Source organism: Calypte anna, chromosome 19 (assembly GCF_003957555.1).
Source record: "Calypte anna isolate BGI_N300 chromosome 19, bCalAnn1_v1.p, whole genome shotgun sequence".
In the NCBI taxonomy this organism is placed as follows: Eukaryota; Metazoa; Chordata; class Aves; order Apodiformes; family Trochilidae; genus Calypte; species Calypte anna.
In genome coordinates, this window is record NC_044264.1 from 4,587,192 (window position 1) to 4,609,928 (window position 22,737).

A 22,737-nucleotide genomic window follows, 5' to 3' on the forward strand; every position below is an offset into this window, starting at 1 on the left:
TGATGGCTCTGAATTGGCAGAGGGGACATTTAGGTTATAGATCAGGAATGATTCCTTCATTGGGAGGGTGGCAAAACCCAGGCTGCCCAGAGAAGCTGTGGCTGCCCCATCCCTGGAGGTGTTCAAGGCCAGGTTGGATGGTCCAGTGGGAAGTGTCCCTGCCCATGGGAGAGGTAGCAGGGAATGGTCTTTAAGGGCCCTTCCAACTCAAACCAGTCTGAAGTTCCAATTCTATTAACATAAAGCACAACTAGGATTAAGGAAAAGAATTTAAACAGAGGGGTCTGTTCCCCTCCCACAAACCCAACCACCTATTCCTGGTCAGCTTGACCCAAAGCTGTGGTCCTGCCTAGGTCTGGTATATTGCTATGTACCCATAAATACCTTAACGCAGCACAAACAGCATTAAAAATCCACCCCTGCATTATGACAATATCCAGTAACTTTAAACACACACCTCAAGCCCTTGTGAAGCACCTGAACTCTCTCATTTAGCTGTGGAGCAAGAACAAAACACTAAAGTGATTGGCTTAATCCTGCTTTATGATGGACTGAATTTTCAGTCTGCACCCACAGCACCCCAGCAGCAGCCTCCAGCTCTATTTTGGCAGGAACAGGCTCCTGGGGGAAGTATCAGAATCAGTAATGAGCACAGCACAGAACTGGGAGCCAGAACTGTACAACAAGGCCTGCAGCATCCCCACTGCTTCCAGACCTTGGCCCAAGGCTATTAAGTTTTAAACAACCAACACACAAAAGCACAGAACATAAGTTTATTGGGTAAAAAGGAAAGCAACTTCAAGTGTACACTTCAGTGAGATTTAAAATAAATAGCTGATTTTTTTTCTTTAGAGCCAAATATTTCAATAGTTGCTAATATTTTGAGTGGCCACATTTAGCAAAGAGGGGCTGCTTGACAGAGCAGAGAAACTTCCACTGCTGGGAAAATCCCCTGAGGGCTAAGAGAAGTGCACCTGTGGGTGGATTTCTTCACCATTCATTCCCTGGGGCACTACCAGAGCCAACTCAGCCTTTCAGAGAGGACATTCCAGCTCGCATAATTTCATCCACCAAGAGAATGTTGCTGGCAATCACCGTGCTAGAAATATTAAATAAATATTGTTAGAATATCAGTTTTGACATAGTTAAGGGACACTCAGCTTCATTTCTGCCTTTGAGACAGCTTACTCAATTCCACATTATCAATTTAAATTATCAGACACACTCACTGGTATTTACACTGAAAATACTGTAATATTTACCATGAATGAAGCAGTTGCTTTTTGACGTTGTAATTATCCCAGATTCCAGCTGCTGCAGCTACCATTGGCTCACCTAGAAAAGAAATGCAAGTCTTTAAATCACATAATTCAAAGATGACTTTCCCCTAACACCTGATATAGTTACTAAGCACAACATGAACTGTTAACTGTGTGCTTCATCCTCACAAAAACATAAACCAGAATGCATTTGAGTACTACAGCACAAGACCGACTGCAGCAACAGACACCTGCCTGAGCATACTGCACAGCTTCTCATTAAAAAAAAGGTACAGCTTTCTGCATCCAGAGCAACTTTACTCTTCATAGAGCTGAGTCACAACAGTTTTTTACTAGAGCATCACCCAATTATTTTTGGAAGTTCTTACCAGTGTTCAGATCAACCCCAGTGAGTTGCCCCGACTCCGCGTGCTCTGTCTGCACCTTCACGAGGGTCTCCTGGGGATCATAGCCCGAGTTCTGAGCAAGAACCTTTGAGAGGACAGACACCATTTCATGTTGCTGATAAAAAGAGAACTCCAGCAGAGAAAGCAATGGGTCTCAGCGTGCTTTCAAAGCCACACTTTGTTCAGGAGTTCCTTTTTACCTTTGGAATGATGAGCAGAGCATCAGCAAAAGCTTGAACTCCAAGCTGGGCTCTTCCCTTGACAGTAGGTTTATGCTTCACCAGAGCATTAGCTACAGCCACTTCCAATGCTCCTGCTCCTGGGACCACACATCCTGCAAGACACACATTGCTGCAGACACCTCACAATAAACACCTACTCTAACCAGTTTATTTTTAATGTAGCTTGCTCTCTTCCCTCATACTTAAAATGACAACTTGTAGCTGACCAAATAAATTACTGTTACTGGGCTACTTGCAAAACACAAGGTCTAAGAACAGTAACTGAAATATGGAAAAAAAACCCAACTGGAATATACCCTGCTCTGACTGCACTGGGTACCAAGGAAAGTAACACAACATTCACTCATTTTGAGGTGAAACTCAACACAAAAGGGCTAAGCAGAGCAGAGACTCACCATCCTCAATGGCATTTTTAACAGCACGCAGACCATCTCGTACTGCATCCTTGATCTGTGTCAGTGTGTGCTTGTTGGGTCCCCTGATCAGCAGGGTGACAGAGCGGGGGTTGTCACATTTCTCAATGAAGGTGTATTTCTCTTCACCCTGTAAAACAGGGTTATGTATTCATGTCATACATTTGCCTGATCAACATGCCCAAGTGATTAAAAACAAAGTCTGGCACTGATTTCAGATTCAGGGCTGTATTAACAGCACTTCAAAAGCAAATAGAAGCAGCAGAACCTTATTTCTGTTTTCTGTTTTACAGATATTAAAAGCTTAATACAGAAATAACAACAGGAAAACACACTATGGCAAGAGCTAACATCCAGGTATTCACATACAAGCTGACACTTATTCATAGCCCTGTATAGCTCTTAAAACACTTAAAAATCCAGGCACATCACAAGGCAGAACAAAAGCTGACAGCTCAGTCAGACTCACCAGTGTGTACTCATAGACAAGCCCTGCATGGCCCAGGCAGTCAGGAGTGAGATCCTCCACGGAGTTCATGGCAGTTCCTCCACACGCCAGGGTCAGCCTGAGAGAGAACACAGAGAGCTTGGGACCTGCTGTCCAAAGTGCAACCCCAAGTCACCAACAGGACCACTGCACTTCCCCAGCTTTGAACAGTTTGCTTCTCTTCATGGAAGATCTCTTCAGCTCTTCACAAAAATGAGCTCATAGAACGAGGTCTCTTCTACAGGTGACTGCATCTGAAGCATTTTGATAGCTTCAATTCCTACAGCAACATTCCTAAACCAACAATTTTATGATTTGTACAAACTACCCTGAATTACAGCAAGAAGAGCTGGAGAGATTGAAGTGGCCTTTTTGGTGCAAGTCTGTGAAGCTGGATTCAAGCCAGACTTGATGCACAGTTTTGAGTTCAGAAGAGCAAGTTATTTACCCCTTTCCTCTCCCTAGGAACTCACCTTTCCATGTTCCTCCTTTTAGCTCTCCGCAGAGCAACTATTCCTTCTTTTGCAAGTGAATCCAAGGAAAATGGGTCAATTCCCTAGAAACAAAAGTGACCATCAGGATAAAGAAAAAGCTAAACACACCCTTCTCTCAGTCTGACACTTAATGAGTAAGTTTTCCTCAGGGCTCAAAGATCCCTAGTACGTCAGCCTAGATTTACCTATTTCTGTAGGAAAATACAAAGTGAGTCAAACCACACACAGCTTGCCTAGAAACTCAGCATTTCAAATCAATTTGTTTAGTTATACCCCTCCCTCATCTCACCTTCTGGTTGATCACAATAAATCCTTTATCTGAATCACCACAAACTCTTCTTTTCAAGTCTATGATTTTGTTCACTCTGTCTTCAATGAATTTTCTTTCAGCTTTCACTAGCTTCTCTCTCTCTTCAGCACTTTTGTAGAAGAATCCAGAGCTCACCTCTCTGAAGAACAAAACCCACAAAAAAGCAGTAAGACAACTATTCTGTGCTGTGGAAATAAACTTAAGCATAAAGAATCAATCCTTTCAGCTACATTCAACCCCCACACCACATGGAGCTGTTCCTGCTCTCTAGTTCACATCTCTTTGATTTGAAACTGGGTGAACTCTGAAGTATTTTCAGGTATTCAGTCTAGAATGTAAAATTACACCCAAGAAAGGACTTCCAGCCTTTCTCCAACAAAACACAAAATAAAACCTAGGAGAAAGCTCTGCCTCTTTTAAGAGATTTTCTCAGCCACCAGCTTTTTTTCCAAAAACGGAGTGACAGCTCTTCCACCTGCCTCACTCTAGGAGAGCCTCTGCCGGTTTTTTTGTTCTTAATTAAGCACAATTTAAGTACAAGTCTAATTTTAAGGAGTAGCCATTTTCTGCCCCTCCCCTTGTTGCTCTGTACTTACGTTTTCTCATATTCTAAAGAGACATTGCAAGTTAGCACATAAGCATCTTCCACTCTTTTCTTCATGTCAGGATGACGGGCACCATGATCCAGAACCAGTCCCCTGATCAGCCTGAAAGATGAAAAAACCTTTTGTGTGGTGACTTCCATGCACCAGGAGATACAAAGCTCAAATGCAGACTCAGAGAACTGAGAGTGCAACTGGTCAAACACCAAGTGCCTGCACACCTGAGTTGGGAGTGAACCATTCTGTATCCCAGTTCCAAGGGCACGCTCATTCTCACAGAAAAAGCACCCCAGAGTGTGAAACAGGAATTTACTCTGGCATAGTGTCTGACTGCACCAACTACTGAGGAAAGCTAGTGCAGAATTCAGCCATGCCACTGAGATGAACACAGAGCCCATGGAGTATCTGATTAAGTGACTACAGTCCAGTTTCTATTTATCAGATGCTGGTTTGTAATCCTCAGGAACAGGCAGAAGCCCAACACAACTGAGCCACGGATGCTATTCCAAAGGAAAAAGCACTTATTCAAAAGCATGAGCCAGTGTTACTCTTTGCTACTCAAAAAATCTCATCAGGGAATCAAGTTCAGTAACTGGGGAGCTTTTCCTGTCCAGGTAATTTATGGCTGAAATGTTTCTGCCTTTTCACCCTTCCCTAATAACTTTTCCAGTGGAAGCCTTAGGAGACTCCAGCTCTTCTGAAAAAACAAAACCCCACAAGTTACTCAAATATCAGGATACCATCAAACTGAAGCTCAAGGATACTCATTACTTACGTTGTGTCAGTTTCTGATTTGTGCTTCATCTCCATAATCTCTACCATGTGGAGGTCAATAGGCTCATCTGGTTTTCTGACTGTCAAAACAGAATCTACTACAGCCTGGAAAAGAGAGGAGGAAAAAAAAGCCCCAAAAGGACCATTAATCTTCCAAAGTTCTCATCTTTCCATCCACCCTTCACTGAAATAATGATCACAGCACTTTAAAACCTGTCTGCTTCCCACAAGAGGCAGAGGAGGCCCCTGCTCTTACCTCTGTCAGGATGTCAGCCAGCTCCCTGTGAACTTTAGTGCGGAGGGAAGTTCTAGCAACATCCATGAGGGTCTCCCTGTCCATTTCCTTGGTTACTTTGACCTGCTCCAACACTTCGAGTGCTTTTTCCTTTGCAATCTCAAATCCTTCTGCTACTATTCTGGGATGCAAACCCTAATGCAAAGGAAGAAGGGAAATCTTCAGCCAATAGAAGACAGATGGTACTGTTACACAAACCTGTGGTTTCAGCATTCCATGGAACATTAAAACACAGGGAACATGGATCTTATGAAGACAAGGAATGTGCTGTCCTTCTGAATACACGTAAAAGGAATGCAAATCCTTCCAATGCAGAGGAAAAGTACAGATTGCTCTAGCACAGGACTGAAACCAAGGGAACTACAGAGCACACTTGGGTGTTCACTGTGCAATATGGATGCTTATTCTTTAACTTTTAGGGAGGGTCTCCTTGGTAAAACCCAAGTAAAAGAGGCAAAAAACAGGGAGCAGTAACAGCAGGTATTAAACCTTATTAAATGCTCCAGTATGCAAAATAAGTGGGTTTGATTTTGAAGAAATCTTAAGTCCTCCTCTCCAGTTATTCCCCAGTTTACGAGCTGTGTGATGCACTCATTATAAGCAGAAATATAATTTTTCATGTTTGACTTAGGATTATTAAGCACTAAACAATCAAATGATCTCAGAGGAAGCTTTTAACTTGTCCACCTACAAAAGAAATACTGCATACATACCTCAGAAATATAGAGATCTGCCTGCTTTAGGAGCTCTCCAATTATCAAGACATTTGAGGTGGTACCATCTCCAGTGATGTCATCTTGTGCTGTGGCTACTTTGGCTATCAAGGAGGCTGTGGGGTGTTGTATTTGCTAAACAAAAGTAAGAAGCTGAGCAGTAAGTCTTCCTGCAGTGCTAAAGGAAACCAATAATCTTAATTCAGCTAAACAAAATATGGGACTGATATTTCAGCAACAACCACTTTGACAACAAATCGCATTAATCTATGTAACACTATTTCCCCACTCAGACTGTGCATTTATACATAAAAATCTTCAGTGCCAAGAGCCAAAACAGCCCTCAACTCACTGTGAGCTCGACAGAGCCCTTTTGACAAAGCACACACCATTACAACTGATGCAACCTCAGACTGATGGGAATGTGGTCTGAGCTTTATTTACCTTCCTCCCAGGGGACGTATGTCCCTCAGTGCCCCTAACAGCACAGATTTGCAGGCCGGGGGGCAGCTGGGGACATCGCTCCCCTTTAGCCCCAGACACTGTAAGAAAATATGCGCAGGCTCCTGCCTCCCTAATTCCCTCCTCACCTGCCTAGGGCTTCCACACCTCCCCCCCCTCCCCACCCCGGCCGTAAGATCCCGCTCACCATTTCCTGCAACAGCACGTTGCCATCTTTGGTTAGCTTGATGTCTCCGGCACCCGACACCAGCCTGCGGGGGACACGATGCGGGTGAGCAGCCCCCCCAGGGGTGACCAGCAGCCTCCCCACACCCCATACCCGGCCCCACCACACCTGCCCGCCCCAAAGCCTTCACCTCCATTCATTCCCCTCCCGGCCGGGCAGCCTCCGCCTTTGTTCCCTGCCACATGGCGGCGGCAGGAACAGGGGCAGGAGCAGCGCCCAGGCCTCCCCTGAGCCTCCTCCTGCTCCTCCCGCCTGTCTCCTCACTCATCCCCTCAGGCTCTAGCGGCCGCCGAAGCGCTGAGCCGCTCCCCCACCACCATCCTCCGCGCCCCAACCCCGGCCAGAGGGGGTTCCCTCACATTTTCATGGTTCCTTTGGGGCCAAGGTTGGTTCTCAGCACGTCCTGGAGCCCTCGGGCCGCGCTGATGTTCACGGCCAGCGCGGCCTGGGCACGGGCAACCTCCGCCTTGGGGTTCAGGGCCTTCACCGCCATGGCCGCCGCTCCACTCGCGCTGGGACAGTCCGGGCGGGACGAGGCGCCGGGGGAGGGGCGGTGATAGGCCAGGCCGCGCCTCCGGTCCCGCCCCTTCTAGAACACTCCGGGGGCTCCCATTGGACAGACGCGGCCCCAAGCGCGTTCCCATTGGCTGAGGCGCCTGTCACTCCGCTCCCAGCTCCCGCCCCGCCGCCGCGGAGGTTACCGGGGTGCGGGGTCCTGGAGGCTGCCCGGCCCTCAGCGCGGGGACGGTGTGAGCGTTAATTGCTGTTAATTGATGTTAATTGATGGTAACTGTAGTTAACTGTGGCTGATCCCACCCGGTCATGTGACAGACCCCCCGGCAGGTGGGCAGAACTGTGAGAATAAATAATTAAACCTGGAGGTTTAACATTAGATCGACTGACTTAACAGTAAGCGGGTAAGATTAATAATCAAAATGGTTCTTGGTAAAATGCCGGTAGGGTTAATTGAAACTCATCTTCTTTTAATACCGGATTTATTGTGTGGGGTGCTGGAGCCTGCACAGCTCTGAACCTTTAAGAAGGGTTTCTGAAGGCAGGGGTCAGGCTCTCCCCCCAGAGGCTGTGGAACAGAAATATTATTAAAATGGAGGCAGCCTTGATGGGAGCTGGATCAATGGCCTGCATGGTCTGTCAGAGCCCGGCCCTTGAGGCTTTGGACTCCAAAATGGAGGGATATTAGAGAGAAAAATAGAAAATAGGAAAAATAGGAGAGCCCTGCAGAGCCCTAATAGGTAAAACAGAGCCCTGGCCCTGGTTCCTGACACGCATCACAGGTACCGGGGATGCCGAGTTCAGCTCCCACATCCCATCTGGGTTTGTACCCCCAAATCCCCACCTCCTGCTTCTGAGCAACTGGCAAGGTGGGGTGTGACACAACACTCTTCTTATTTCCATTATTTCCTACAAAAGGAGCCCACAGTTCATATGCTGAGCGATGCATATGTCTTGTAATGCTTAAATGCTGATTCTTTAGTAGCTGGGCTTTCTCTTCTGTTACTGGAATCACTACAAATAAACATTAAAGATTGCAAAATGCAGGAAATCACCGATGGCCTTTCAAAATTGTCTCTGGAACTCTCCTGTTAATATTTAGTCTTCACTTTTGGGATGCTGCTGGCCTGCTGAAACCATAACAACACAAAACACACCAACCCATCCTGAAGCTGTAATGCTAACAGGAGAGACACTGCTCAGTTAAACCACCTGAAGCTCTGACTTTGCCCAGGATTTGGCAGCAAACAGGTCACACACAAATATTTTCCTATTCTTGCTTCTCCTGTTTGTACTTTTTTTTGCTTGATCAATTCTCCCAGGGCTGTTCTCAGCAGAGGGCAGCCTTGTCAAACCCATACACATCCCAGTGAGCTGGGTATATTTTGTTTTCCTTGCTGCTGTTGTATGACCCTCGTGGGTGATATCCCATGGAAAAGCAGGAATTATCTGTCCTAAACACCTGCAACGTGTGGGATTGGCTGCTGACAGTGACATGGCCATTCCCCAAGCAGGGTCAAGTTTGAGAGGGGAATTATTCCTGTAGGAAAACAAAGCAAAAAAAGGAAATCCATTTTTAAAGGTATTCTAATCCTTTGTGTTGGTGGTCTCTGCTTTTTTTTTCTACAAATGGACAAGGTTTGTAGTCATGTACAAGTTACCTGCTGTGCTTCTATTGATGGTTACACATCCAGGTGAGCTGTGCTTCACTCCTCAGCATCCTCTTAAAACTTCCAGGCAGACCTCTCTGTGTTTGTTGGATAATGTGTCTGAAGATAGTTATTTTAGGGTATAATAACATTTCTCATTAGCATTTTCACATTAAATCTCCATTTTGCAGCATTTTTCAGACATCAGGACACGCTTTTCTACACTCTTCAGTCTTAGCTGTAGTTGTTGAACTGTTTGTTTTTAATGCATAGTAAAAACACAGGACAGATGCTTACTAGGCCAAAATTGCCCTTTGGAATCAATGGATTTATAACACATTTCACCAGATTAGAATCAAAATATTTCACTGCATTACAGCCAACATATCCATTAAACTGAGATAAATAAAGGGAATATCCTTCATGAAATATTCAGCAGTGATTCTCTTAGTCAAATAACACACCGCTTACCTTGGCACAAAACCCTCTGAGATTCTCAGTAAAAGCAGCTTGCTTTCATCTTTATCAAGATCTGCTTTCATTTAACCTTATTCACAGAAATTCTTTCTAAATCTGTTTTAAAAACACACTGTCCTGCCACACTAAAACTAACAAACAGGACCAGACTGAAGAGTGAACTATTTCACCAGTTTTGCAGCAAAAGGGGCTTGGTACCAGCTTTTCCTGACACAAGATGTTGCTAACACAAGCTCCTGCTGATAAATAAATGGTCATGTACTGGGAATGTCTGAAAAAATCAGAAAGGAAGACATGGGAGGAGAGGCACACAAGGCTTTTAATCAATGCAGGGTAATTCTGAGGGGCAATACTGCCAGAATGGCAAAAAAGAGGGTGCAAGGAATGTGGTTGGGGCACCCAGTGGTGCAGAACAGTCTTTCACGATGGGCACCAGTCATGAGACTCCTGTCACAAGTGAGTGAAAGAAGCTAAATCAGGTTTTCCTGACCTTGAACCAAGCAGCTTCATTGTTTTGGGTTGGCGACCAAGGAAAAAACTCTCCTGTGGGATTGCAAAACACGAGCACAGGCAGGTTTGGGAATTCTTCTGTTGCTTTAGAAGACAGAAGCAACAAGGTTTGGGGAAACAAAACAGAGCCTTCTCTCCCAAGCAGAAGTTTTAATTTTGCCTTCAAAGCTCGTGATGAGTTTTGATCTGATATTTTTGTGTAACAGAATGATGCGCAGAGCTGCAGCTTAAGCCAGAAAGCAGTATTTACCATCTTAACTCACAGAACCTTTCATCTCATCCCCAGTGAAAGAGAAGAGTGTCCCTGCCTCACCTCCCATTTCACGCCAGCAGAAACTCCCGGCTGCTCCTGCCAGCGAGCTCGGCTCCTTTCCTGCCGCTCTGCCTGGAGCCAGGCAAGTTTCCCAAGGACACTCTTGTCCTCCACGCCCGTGGCACAGACTGGCGGGGGGACCACCAAGCTCCCCATCATTTGGGGCAGGTTCTGCTCCCTGCCAAGCCGTGTCCCCCCCCTTTCCCTAAACTGGGAGCGCCCCAAACTCAGCCCGGGCGGCTCCTCCCTCGGCACAGGGTAAGGTTACACCTCTCGCTTCCCTACGCCTGTCAGCCAACAGCTGGACTTCTCTGGTTACATGTGTGCAACAGCTTAAAAAAAAAAAAACGAAAAAAAGAAAAAAAAAAAAACCACACAACCCATCCAGGCCGGCTTACTCAGCAGATTATAAAAGAGTGATTTGCAAAATGCGGCTTTCTTCCAGATCAGCCCGTGCCGGTGTGTTTATGTGACCGAAGGTCTCAGCTGATCCTTTCTTTTCTGGTGCAGCCAAGAGGTTTGCAGCAACAGCCACGGCCAGTCCAAGTCCTGTAAGTCACTGGGAACGTTTTATTGCTCTCACTTTGGAAGGGGTTGGAATATCAGATCCAGAACACGGACCATCTTTTGCTAGCATAGAAAATTATTCTCTTTTGCTGGGGCTGTGACTGTGCAGCAGTGCAGTGCCTGGTTTAGAACAGCAGCATGAATGAATGATGCAATCATGCAGGGGGGAAGCATCATCGTTTTATTAGGCAAGAGAGAGAGTGTGTGTCAATGTTCATCAGGTTCCTTCTACCCCCTTTCAAGGACTTTTTAAAAAGTGCTTAAATCAATTCACTGTCAGGAGTTGCTGTTCAGTGTATAGCTGCAAACAGTTCATCTCTTGAGTTGCATCCAGGCTGGGATTACTACTTTGGAACAGAATACCAGGAAGTGTGAAGCAAGTTAAGGACTGAATCTTCCTGTTCTCACATGGAACAGAGTGAATGGGTTGAACTTTAAAAGAATACTTGCAGGGATATAAAAACCAGTCACAATTTGCTTAAATATAACTAATCTGCTTTAATGTATCCCCTTTCCTCTAAAGCTTTCAGACTATATTGCTAATACTGATAATTAAATCTCATCATAGAAAAGCTGTGTCACTGTATTAGTCCCATTTTACAGACACAGGAATAAAAACAATGAAATGTTTTTTTAACCTTAATACCATGGGAGTGTTCCTGTGAACATTATTACAAGCAGGATCACTGCTGTAGGGGGAGCAGGTCCTGTGATGTTTCAAGAACTATTTTTTCCAAGTCCCTCACTCCAAGCATCAGTTTCCCTTCAGAGCCACAGGAAGTGTTTAAAGTGGTTGTGTTTCTGTTACTGAGTGCCCAATGGCTCTGAGAATGTCTCTCCAAGTGACATGCTCACCCTCAGTTTGTGAAATGGGAAAGTTAATCAGAAACACCTAAAACTGCAAACTAAGATATTCTGGAGTGATATGTTGCAAAAGATGCTTTAGGTAGTATTTCATTAAGATTCACTTAATTTTTTAATAGCAATAAATATGAACATAGTGCTGTGGCAGCACTTCTGAAAGCTGAAATATGGTAACAAGTGAACTCTAATCACAATGAGGATTTTGAGATCTCCCCTGAACACCTGTAGTTCTCAGTAACATTTACTTCTTTTGCATTACACATAGCAGACTCTGCAGATGTTTCAGGTTTTCACAGTGCAGCAAGATTTCAAGACTGAAAAAGATTTCAGTCGTTTTCTTCTGACATGTGGCTGTATATAATACCTGTGTGTGCTTCTGTGACTCCACCCTCTGTTATGAAACAGAACTACTTGTGGAAATGCCATGTTTCTTTCCATATTGCCTAATGAAGTACTTCATAGTATGGAGGCAAGGACATCTCATGGAAATTTCACATTTCCATTGTGATTTCCTTTTCCCCCCATCTTTATTTAAAGTTTCATCCTACCTTTTTTACTCTTCCCTTCTCTTGTCACTTCTTTGCCCATCGTGTCTTCTCTTCCCCACTTTCTTCATGTCACCTTTTCCCATGGTATTTTATTCTCCAACTTGATGAATTGTTTGCTCTTGGATGCCTTTCCAGCATGCAAAAAATAGGATAGGAATAGATTACTTACCTGAAATTCAGTGGCAGAAAGACCAGAGATCTTCTACCCACATTTTTCATATGGAGACAGAACTCATTATTTCTGTGGGAATTTCTTTTTTCTTCCCATCTCATTAAAACATTGACTCCTGATGCTCTGTATTTCAGAGTAATCAATCCTTGCCAACTGTTGAGGCCTGTAGCATTCTGGAATTTAAAAATACTATTCCTTTACACTAGCTGTTAGAGATGTGTCCATAGAGAGGTTTTACACAGCTTCAGGGTTTTTTGCTCATGTTTCCATGTGACACCTACCTGTGGACAAGCTACTCTGTCTGCCCTTGTTTCCTACACAAACTTACCAGGAGGTGAATTCCAGGCACCTTCCTGGTGGATGACATGCCAGGGTGGCCCAGTGACAATTCTGAAGACAGAGGAAGGAACCAAAACCCTTGTATTTCCCCCCATCTTCTTGCCCATCTCTCCATCACTTATAGCCTTGCCTTATGCTCTCATCTACATTTAGAGTTGGAAAATAAAATTCACATATCACTGAAACTGGCATGTTACCATTTGGAATGGCATTTGCCAGCTTCTGGAGATGATGGTGACCCCTGAAGCTCTGCCAAAAAAGGAAGAGCCTTATTTCAGTCCAAGTGAACCACCTTTAACTCCTCAAATGTGCTTTTCCCACCAGCAAGACTCCCTGCAATAGCTGAAGCTTCCTTCATAGGTTCTCCTCTTTGCTCCCCTAGGAGCTTCCCTACTTTACAGACCATCACAAGTTCTCCAACACGTGTAATGATACATCACCCAAAACCAGGGCTGTGTTTTCCAGGATTCAATGCCCAGCTGTAGTAGAAAGTGGAAAGATGTTGGCAGCTCACAGGCCAAGGGAGATCAAGAACTACTCCCTTCCAACTTGTCATTCTTAGGCACTATAAACCACAGCTTGAAACATTTTTGGAGTTACTGCATGGAACAAAGAGAGGGACAGGGTTAATTCCAACCATGACTCCACAGTTGGTATCTGTAATTTTTCCTCTAACTTGTCTATTTCTATTTGTCCATCAAAGTGCAAAACCCACCACAGCAGTGATCTCATCATCCTAAGGAGCTTCCAGAAAGGAAAGGACTATGGAAAATACGTTTACCAAAGAGATGAAATATTAATGTCTCTCATTCTCTGAACTGCATTTTCTAGCAATAACATTTTTTCGGAGAGCTTAAAATTTGGAAGAAATGTATCCAGGAGAATATTTCAGGTTCTCACCAAGCAATGGTGTCACAGTGTGCTGGTGACACCCAGTGACATTGCATGATGCTGTGGCAATGTCTCAGTGCAGCCTCAGGTTAGCATGAGGCAATGGGGTAGCTTTGCTTAATAAGGAACCAGTGTTGGGACAGTGACGCAAATGTCACCCCACGGTGATGCAACAGGTTTGTCCAGTAGGGCAAATCTTTCAAATTGGCACCAAATCTGTGGCTGCTGGATTTTAGAATTTCCAGTAGCCTGGAAAAAATAAACAAACTGACATTTTAAAAATGTTAGTGGATGTATTTTTCTTTAATTCTGCTGCACAAATGCATCTCGTTTGCCTGAAAGTCCAAGCCCTCCTGCTCAGGAAATCAGAATCTTCCACTGCAAATACCAATACAGTGCTGTGGAGCCAAGGTCAAGTCAAGGCTAACACAAAGTAAACTTAGAATTCACGTGTCACCTGTCTACCCATTGCCAAGTCTTAGCTCAGAACCAGCCTCTGCCAGAGGGAAGTTCTCATGGCCAAGGCCATTTAAGAAAAAGAGGTTTCTTTTATGTGCCATGCTGATAACTCTATTTCTTATATGTACAGTGTAGTCTTTGTAGAAAAATATAAAAAAACCACATGCTGTCTGGACCAAGTAATTCTTTAGTGATACTTCTAAGGCTAGACCAAAGTTTTTGCACCAAGAGCAGAGGCCTATCCAACTATGGTTCAGTCCCTGTTTCCGCCCTCCCCAGAGGAGAATACTATAAAATTATTTTCTGGAATATCCCCTTTTTACTGCATCCTCACTCACCTTTGCTTCCTGGCACCTGGAGGAGGTTGAGCCCAGGCTCTGTCCTACCTTCCCACACCTAAAAAGAACAGACAGAATGAAAGTATGGGCTGGGGGATACCTGCTCTCCCATTCACACTCACAAGGTAGATGAGCTTTTAGGAAGCTTTTTTATATCCTAATATTCACCATATGGTTAGTAGTTATAGGAGAACAACCAAAGCTTCCTGTTCCATTAACTATTTAGCTGTGATCTCTCAGTGAGTGCCCAGAAGGCACCTCAGGAAGCAGCACTGCTGCTTATCATGTGTGATCCCTGTATGTCTCCTGTCTGACTGGAGCTACACACCAGGACCAGTCAGGTCCTTTACTTTCCCACAGCAAGGTACATAGTGATAACCTTCTCCATCTTTACTGGATGTCTTTTGTATCTGGGGGTGCAAAGTTTGTCCAAAAAGGGCAAAAAAGAAAAATACAGTGGGAACTTGGGTGTATAAGACCCTTCACTATCAAAATTCACATGGTATACAGGAAAAAATTAAATTAGCTTGGTGAGAGGAAAACAAAAGATAGAGGTATATAACATAATGAAGGGATTTACTATGCTGTTTGATGGTATTTTTTCCTCTCTCAGAAAAAGAACCTGCTACCCAGATCAATTAAACAAGATGTGTCCTGAGAAACAGTTATGAGATTAGAAGAGACAACCAAAAAAAACTTTTACAAAAATCTGGGAAGTGAGACAGATAGAAAGCTGTTATTTCTGTATTTATTTTACCAATATACACATTGGTAAAGTCCACACTGAATTCCCTTATGGAAGGGTGAAGCACAAGATGAGTAGGTTAAGAGTAAGAAAATACCTGATTAATACCTGATGCTTCTGAGCTGCAGTAGAGGTGCTCAATGTTTTAAAGTGGATAGATACAAAGGAGGAAGAAAATAAGCTTTTGTCAGCCATTGTTATGGAAAAAACTGTCATGATGTGGTATCTTAACAGGTTAATTTAAGTTCTCAAAGATGAAGGATTTAATGGATTTTATGAATGACTGATTCTCAGTGTTAACAGCCAAATCTTCTGCGAATTCACAGATGATGGTATTATTTAGATTCTATTAATCAGGACATAAAACCAGATTTAAACCATCATGATTTAGGGACAACTACTCACTGATAGCTTCCAGACAGTTATGTCTACAATGATCAATGAAATCCTTAAGGCTTGGCTGTCTTTAACTATCTCCTGGAGCAACTAATTTGACCCACTAGCCTGGGTCTGATGAGAAATTCAGATCCATTTGAGCAATGAGGGCAAGACAGAGAATTGCAAGTCCCACCCAGCACTTGGCAGTCTGATGGTTCAGCAAATGCCAAGTCTTACAACCTTGAACCCCATGTGAATATCAATGGGCTGAGCCTGCAGAGAGCAAATCAGGGACTGCCCAAAGCTCCACGGCCCACCTGTAACGTAAGTGGAACACCAGGAGGCAGCAATAGGGGAGAGCAAATCAGCAACGGGGCCAGACCTCCACCACCACTGACACTTTTTGATAAAAGCTGGCTACCAGGCTCTGCTTGGCCCTTCTCACAAGAACCAGACCCGCTGCACAAATGGCTCAAGACAGAGTGCAGTACTGCCACTCAGAGAGAGACTTTATCTTGTCCCCTCACAGCAAGAAGCTTCCTAAAAGGATGGCATCCCTCATGGAGATGAAAGAAATCTTCCGCAACGCCGACGCCGTGTGCTTTGATGTGGACAGTACAGTCATCAGGGAAGAAGGAATTGATGAACTGGCCAAGTTCTGTGGAGTTGGAGATGCAGTGGCAGAGATGTATGTATAGTTGCTGTTTACTTCATGGGAATGAGAATTTTAAAAAAGCATGGATAAGGTCAGGCTGTGATAATGAAGTTATAAGAGGGATCAGTGAAACTCTGTCACAGGAGTTACTACTCCTAAAATCCTTCTAAACTCTTAAGTGGAATTAATGCAGAGTGAAGGAACTAATTTCTTTGGGGATTGTGAAGCCACTCAACAGAACCAGACAGACATAAATTCTATAATGGAATACTCTTCGATAGACTAAGATCTGCCCTCATCATTAAACTTGGCTAAGTTTCAGAGAACAACACCTGGGCTGCAGTTTAGGGATACTGGTCCCAGTGGCTCAGATGCAGAGGGAATGAAGCAGTTTTCTTTTCCCTCACTGGTTCTTCTAACAGCTCTGGTCTGGGGAGATTTACCAGTGGCTGCTACCAGTCTCTGCAATGTCCCAGTCTTCTCCTTTACCACATAGATATGGTATAACCTAGAATATGGTATAACTTTGCTCCTTGTCACTCTTCTTTAACTAACTGTTCTCTGGAGAAGCCTCAGCTTAAGTGTCACTGATTTGCTTTCCTTGGATCACAATTCAGGACCCGCAGAGCCATGGGTGGCACGGTGACATTCAAAGCAGCTTTAACAGCACGCCTCGGGCTCATACGTCCCTCCTATGAGCAAGTGCAGAAATTAATATCTGACAAACCCCCTCAGCTAACACCAGGAATAAGGTAAGAAGAAAGTTCAAGTGAATCAATGAAAGTCTTCCAAAATCACATGGCAAAAATCAATGGAATTCTGTGACATTAGTGAAGCTGTCACTGAGCTGGTTCAGATTGCATTCCTACTCCACTTCCATGCTGTTTGTGTACAAAGTTTTATCAGGAGTTTATAATGGCCTGAGTCCATGTCAAGTGGGTGTCTTTAAAAAAAAAACAACCCTAGTATTAGGTGTTAACTGGCATTTTGGCTGGCAAACTCAAGTTCTGACTTGAGTCAGATTAAGCAGGCATGGAAAATAATCTGTTCCATCACATCTGCTTTTTGACAGGTGATGGAATTGGGAGGAGATTTAATACCCACTATGAACAACTGCCTTGGTTTATTCTGCAATTGTATTACTCTCTCCTACACTTCTGTGTGCAGTCATGCCCCTGGACTCAGCCTAAGGGAGTTCAGAGCTACCCATTCTAGTGTAGTGAAGTCCATAAAAAGTATTAAAAAATCATTAAGGGGAAATGTGTATCTATCTGTGTATTCATTCATCTTTGGGTTTGGGATAACCTTTGTCTATTTAAAGTTTTTTTTTCCCTAATCAAATTGTCTCAACCAATCCAAAATAATTTAATTTTGATAAATAAATCCGGCTATAGTTCCAAGACTCAAATACTTTTACCACATACAGTAGTTTTTGGTTAATATTGTGCTTGTATTTTCTCCTTGAAATGAAGCACATTTCTGCAGAAGGCATAGCTAGATGAACTACAAAGAGCACATTGTTTCCTTGTTTAGGATCACATGATTTTCCTTTTCATTCCTTCCCTTTCTTCCTCCTTTTCTATGTAGCCTGCTTTAAGCCTCCTCTGCTTTTCAGTATTTAGCATTTCTGCTGTTACTGCTACTACTGCTCAGCACTGCTGCATGCAAATCTCCTGCTTCCAGAGCCAAGCAACGTAAAACTTTTTAACTGCTTTCAAGCCCCACTGACATCAACTGGGTCTGAAAAAGTCTTCTTGGGATTGTTTTTCTGTAGCTGGTGCCCTCTTCTAAAGATGGCATCACTGCCTAGAATCATTTGTGCTCTGCACACTTTTCAGTCCACTTTTGTATTTTGGTGCAGTGGTTTTTATCTCCCTACTTTTTTTCCCCCACATTATAATTTGTTTTCTTGCTGTTTTTTTACTTCAGAAAAAAATTTAAACCAGGTTTGCTCTCATTTATTCAAGGAAACTCATGTTAACTATATGAAAGAGTTAAAAAAACATTTATAGGGAGTGCTTGTTTCTGAGCAACTAAATACCTGCTTGTCTCTAGATGTGATGGTTTTGCTCATCTCTTTTCAAGCAAGGTGTATGCATTAGCTTGCAAGGGAGAGAAATAATAGCTTTGGGCAGCAGAGATGGATGGAGCTGGAAAGCAGCAAATCCTAACTAAATGCCCAGATTACTTGTTTAGAAAGATGTATTTTAACTTCCTTGTAATCCCTGGATGCTGACAGGGACTCACTCTTGGTGACTGCTCTTTCTTCCCAGGGAGCTGGTGAGCAGGCTCCATCAACGAGGGGTTCAGGTCTTCCTGGTGTCTGGTGGTTTTCAGAGCATTGTGGAGCACGTGGCCTCCCAGCTGAACATTCCAACAGCAAACATCTATGCCAACAGACTGAAGTTTTATTTTAATGGTGAGATTCCCTCAAAGTCTCTCTTCTTTACTAATGAATGTCACCTTTTTTTGGGTCAAATTGTCATATATTGGGCTACAGATAGTTGTCCAGCCTACATGACCTTTGTTGTTGTGAAGCCAGCGAGCTCCAAGCTGGAAAATTTCAAGACCTTACCAAAAACATGAGTTCAAGTCATTTTCCAGCTATAGTTACTTTTTAATTGCAAGCTGTGTCAAAGGTAAAACAAGTACAGTTGCTGACAGCAGAGTTTCATTTTCCCTGTCTCCTTTAAGTTAAAAGAGTTCATTACACTTACCTGCTTTCAGAGGCAAACTTCAGTTTCAGGGACTTTGGGGTATGTATGGAGACTGATGTACAGTAGTAGAGCTGCTCTGCACTTTAAGCTGGTGTAATCAAGCAGAACTTGAGTTAGTGAGGTTGTTTCTTACTTGTTCTTACACTGTCTCTACATCATACTGGATGCTGCTTTTGAAATGTTTACACCAGAATGACCAGATCAGAGTGACTGGGAATGGATTTGTAACATCACCCATACAGGGCTTTCTACTTTTGGCTTGGCATTTCAGCTCTCTGAATATATCCCCACTGAAGATTTGAGTCAAATGGTTGCTATGCTTATATTTTAATTACTTTTTTTTGTATATTTGATATTGGGAGTCTTACAGGACTGCATGTAATTAGCAGTTTTTGGAAGTAAAGACCACAAGCATGCACCTTTCTTCATTTTACAAGAAAATATGCTATGTGGCTGACTTGTCCTTCCATTGTCTTCTAGGAGAATATGCAGGATTTGATGAAACACAACCAACAGCTGAGTCAGGGGGGAAAGGAAAGGTTATTACCCATCTGAAGGAACAATTTCACTTTAAGAAAGTAGTTATGATTGGAGATGGAGCTACAGACATGGAAGCCTGTCCTCCTGCTGTAAGTATTAAACAACAAGAATTCTAAATTTCTTCTGAGCAAACCCTCTGGGGAAAAAGGAAAAAAATGGTTTGCATTCCTTATAAAACTTCAGGGAAATCTTTAGCACTTCCCACAGCCTAAGAGAGATCTCTCTAGGTGGTTTTCCTCCAAAAATCTTGCATCATGCAATGATTTTTCTCAGTTCAACCTCAGTAAGGGTGAAACCTCCCTGAGCCAGGGTGCTGGCTGGGTGTAGCAGGACTGACAATCCTGTCTCCAACCAAGCTGGTACTGTCATGCCTGCCTTTCTCCTCCATCCCCACAGTGGTTGTTACTTCTGTGCAACCCCCTCTGCCTTACCCTCCCAAGATTGCAGTTCTGAGCACTGATCAGGGGTGCTTGGCATGAGGGTCTGGCACAGATCTGGTGCACATTTACCTGATCCTGGCCTAGCAAGAGGGTTCATCTCACCTCACTGTACAGTGATGAAAGCTTTGAAGGTTTCAGCCCTGACAGGGTGAAATAATTGACAGAAACAAAGCTTTTATGAATGGTCATTTCACAGAGGACAGATTTTAATTCTGTCTCCTCTTTAGCACCTTTCTCTACATAAAAGTACCCCAGTACTCCTGCTTCACCAGTGCTGGGGAACAGATATCCCAGTACATGGAAATGGAACAAACTCAGAGCTACTGCTGATTGGAATTAGGACAGTGGGTCCCTTACTATTAAATACACAGTATCAGCTCAGCATTGGCTGAATGCTTTCTACCCAAGGCAAAAAAAAGCAGTGGAAATTTTAAACACTGCACTTTCACTGCAGATGCTTTTCTAAGATGCAGAAATGATGATTGGTCCTGGTTAATTATTGAAGACATGGTTAATGTTTACCTTTGGTATCAAATGAGGTAAACACAGTAAAGATAATATAGGCATGACTGTGAGGTGCTCCATACATGTTAACTCATTCTTGAATAGAAAGGCCTTATGTGGCATCATATTTACACCAGATTTTCAGTAAAATCTCAAATCTGAACAATCTTGAAGTTAGGTGGCACTGAGACACAACTTTCCTATTGGAACAAAACTCTAATCAAAATTAATGAAATTCTTCTTAATAAATTTGAAAAATTAGCATGCAAAATAAAATAGGGGAAGAGAGCAGGGAGCAATAGAATAATTTTTAAAACCAATCTTAAAAGCAGACTTAATTGCTGAGAAGCCTCATTCTTTACACTGGACTGCAGTAATAAATAAATGTGCTCATTCTTTCTGTTTTGCCAGGACTGCTTCATTGGATTTGGAGGAAACATAGTCAGAAAACAAGTGAAGGAGAAAGCTAAATGGTACATTACTCACTTTGATGAACTCCTAAAGGAACTGGAAGAGCGATAAATTATACCTTAAAGTAATATATTTAACAACTGTAAATCCATTATAAAATGCAATTAAACATATATTTGTTTGCAAAGTTGTGTTCTGGACTTTTTAAGGTAGGAACTTGTCAGTAAGTTAGCAATATCTTAATAGACTGGCCCCTGGTAAATACTGCTTATCTATTGTTTCAGAATTACTGAAGTTAATACCTCTACAAAAGATGATTAAAGGGGCCACAAGCAGTAAGTTTGTCTGATCAATAATAATAATAAAAAATAGAGTCCAGAAGGTAAACAGTATGGTAAATACTTTCCATTCCAAACAATCTCAGAAACAGCAAATATCTCTGATTTCATTACTATATGGCTGGAAGGTAATGGATGGAAGGTAATTCATCAACTTTATAAAACACAAAAGCTCTACTGACTAAGAAAATACTGTGAAACTAATCTAGACTCTTCCTCAAGAGTGGATCAACCACCCTTAAACTGTACTGATTCTCCTCCATCCCACCACGTATTTTAGAGAGAAACAAGTGATTTGCCTCCCTCCCAAAATCCCAGTCTCCACAAGATAGTCACAAGTTGCCACAACTTGCTCTAGATCTCTGTAAATTAATAAGATAAGATCAAGGTGCAGTGAGAGAGCTCCTGTCCAATTGTTTGAACAGCACCAATAATTAAAACAAACACTGGATTTTTCCACTTTGCAACAGCATCAGAAAGCACACAGGGGAAAGAGGCACTGACACAACCCCTGAGTGATGAATGGCAGCTCTCAGTGCTGAGACCATCTCATCTGATGGTTTTGGTAGACAGGCAATAATTGTTTGAGGATTTAAATACTAGAAAAGTAGAAGGGTTTAAAACAAATCCAGAAAATAACTTCTGATTGCTTTGTAGAGAAAAAAAAAGAAAAAAGATCTAATGAGTATCTGTATACAGTTTTTAAAGCTTCACAAAAGCCAGGACAGACAATAGTTACCAGGCTGCTCACCACGACTCTTCTGGGAGAGTACTAAAGATGATCTCTTTCAAATTCTTGCTGAGAAAAATCTCAGACAGCTCCAAGGGCAGCTCATGTACAATCATGCTTTTGTTTACTCAAGACTGGATAGCAGAACAAGTTTCAACTCTTTCTGCTCTCATTCTGTGTTTCTCTGCAGTTCTACAGTTAGGAAGCAGAAGCATTTGCTGCTTTATTGAATTAAAAGACCATTAAAAAAAATATCTACCATCCAGCTGATCAGCTATAGCTACAGACCCTGATGCTACAAGCACTGTGTCGTGCTTTGCTTCAAGTATTTGTAACTTCACTGATGCTAAAGTCAGAAGACTGTGCAGGAGGCTCTGTGCCACAGGGATGTTAACATTCACAGAAGTATCTTCTGCCAGTCTGACTGCTATGGAAACATGGCATCATGCCAAGGATTTCACAACAGCCCTTTAGGTCTGACTGGTTTGAAAAAAAACACCACCTCTCTTCCAACTGGGCAAATAGAAAGCCCGACCTCAAGTCCAGGAGGTACCAAAAGAATTACTTGGCCTACTGAGTGGGTAAGCTCTTTTGTCTGGAAAATACTGGGGAAAAAAATAGATGGGAATAAAGCAGTGTGAGGGAGGTTTCAACATTGCAGCCAAGGTACCAATTCACCTCCAGATATCCCATCACAGCAGAACAAAGTCTGGAGAGAAGCAAACATCAGGCAAGTAAATACCTGGTCTTCAGGTGGGGCTCCTAAGAGCACAGAGAGGCACACAGCTTCCTACAAAGCTTCTCTTTTAATGTAATTATTCACTGAGGCAGAACTGATTAAAGATACATACTCAATTTGCATGAGGGGACTTCTTAAAAGAACAGTTTGCAGTCTTTTCTAGGAAGAGCACAGGACAACTAAACTTGATTTTGTCTTCATTACAGTGGAATGATA

General features: G+C 43.0%; 2 protein-coding genes, 2 long non-coding RNA genes and 2 other non-coding genes across 7 annotated transcripts; 2 read left to right on the top strand and 4 right to left on the bottom strand.

The window, feature by feature from the left end:
* Positions 1 to 758: 758 nt before the first annotated feature.
* CCT6A (chaperonin containing TCP1 subunit 6A) lies at positions 759 to 7,389 on the bottom strand. The gene is made up of 14 exons (XM_030462203.1): positions 7,044 to 7,389; positions 6,646 to 6,709; positions 5,997 to 6,131; positions 5,245 to 5,418; positions 4,990 to 5,093; positions 4,209 to 4,319; positions 3,592 to 3,751; positions 3,282 to 3,364; positions 2,791 to 2,887; positions 2,304 to 2,451; positions 1,867 to 2,000; positions 1,649 to 1,751; positions 1,263 to 1,335; positions 759 to 1,099 (listed from the first exon to the last, which is right to left on the bottom strand). The coding sequence occupies exons 1-14, from the start codon at positions 7,175 to 7,177 to the stop codon at positions 1,027 to 1,029; spliced, it is 1,593 nt and encodes a 530-aa protein (XP_030318063.1). The 5' UTR covers positions 7,178 to 7,389; the 3' UTR covers positions 759 to 1,026.
* Positions 4,455 to 4,588, bottom strand: LOC115599404. Its single transcript, XR_003988382.1, has one exon. It is a non-coding gene; the product is annotated as a small nucleolar RNA SNORA15 (small nucleolar RNA).
* Positions 5,544 to 5,675, bottom strand: LOC115599405. Its single transcript, XR_003988383.1, has one exon. It is a non-coding gene; the product is annotated as a small nucleolar RNA SNORA22 (small nucleolar RNA).
* Positions 6,688 to 10,696, top strand: LOC115599356. The gene is made up of 3 exons (XR_003988336.1): positions 6,688 to 6,729; positions 10,120 to 10,404; positions 10,592 to 10,696. It is a non-coding gene; the product is annotated as an uncharacterized LOC115599356 (long non-coding RNA).
* LOC115599355 lies at positions 8,503 to 10,235 on the bottom strand. 2 transcript variants are annotated; one of them, XR_003988335.1, is made up of 3 exons: positions 10,147 to 10,235; positions 8,859 to 8,944; positions 8,503 to 8,737 (listed from the first exon to the last, which is right to left on the bottom strand). It is a non-coding gene; the product is annotated as an uncharacterized LOC115599355 (long non-coding RNA). The 2 variants fall into 2 exon arrangements; XR_003988334.1 differs by having other exon boundaries at positions 8,859 to 8,966; positions 10,147 to 10,229.
* A 5,118-nt stretch (positions 10,697 to 15,814) lies between the features above and the next one.
* Positions 15,815 to 20,901, top strand: PSPH (phosphoserine phosphatase). Its single transcript, XM_008490688.2, has 5 exons — positions 15,815 to 16,135; positions 16,720 to 16,854; positions 18,376 to 18,521; positions 19,300 to 19,448; positions 20,715 to 20,901. Exons 1-5 carry the CDS (start codon positions 15,915 to 15,917, stop codon positions 20,823 to 20,825), a joined length of 762 nt encoding a protein of 253 aa, XP_008488910.1. The 5' UTR covers positions 15,815 to 15,914; the 3' UTR covers positions 20,826 to 20,901.
* Positions 20,902 to 22,737: the final 1,836 nt, after the last annotated feature.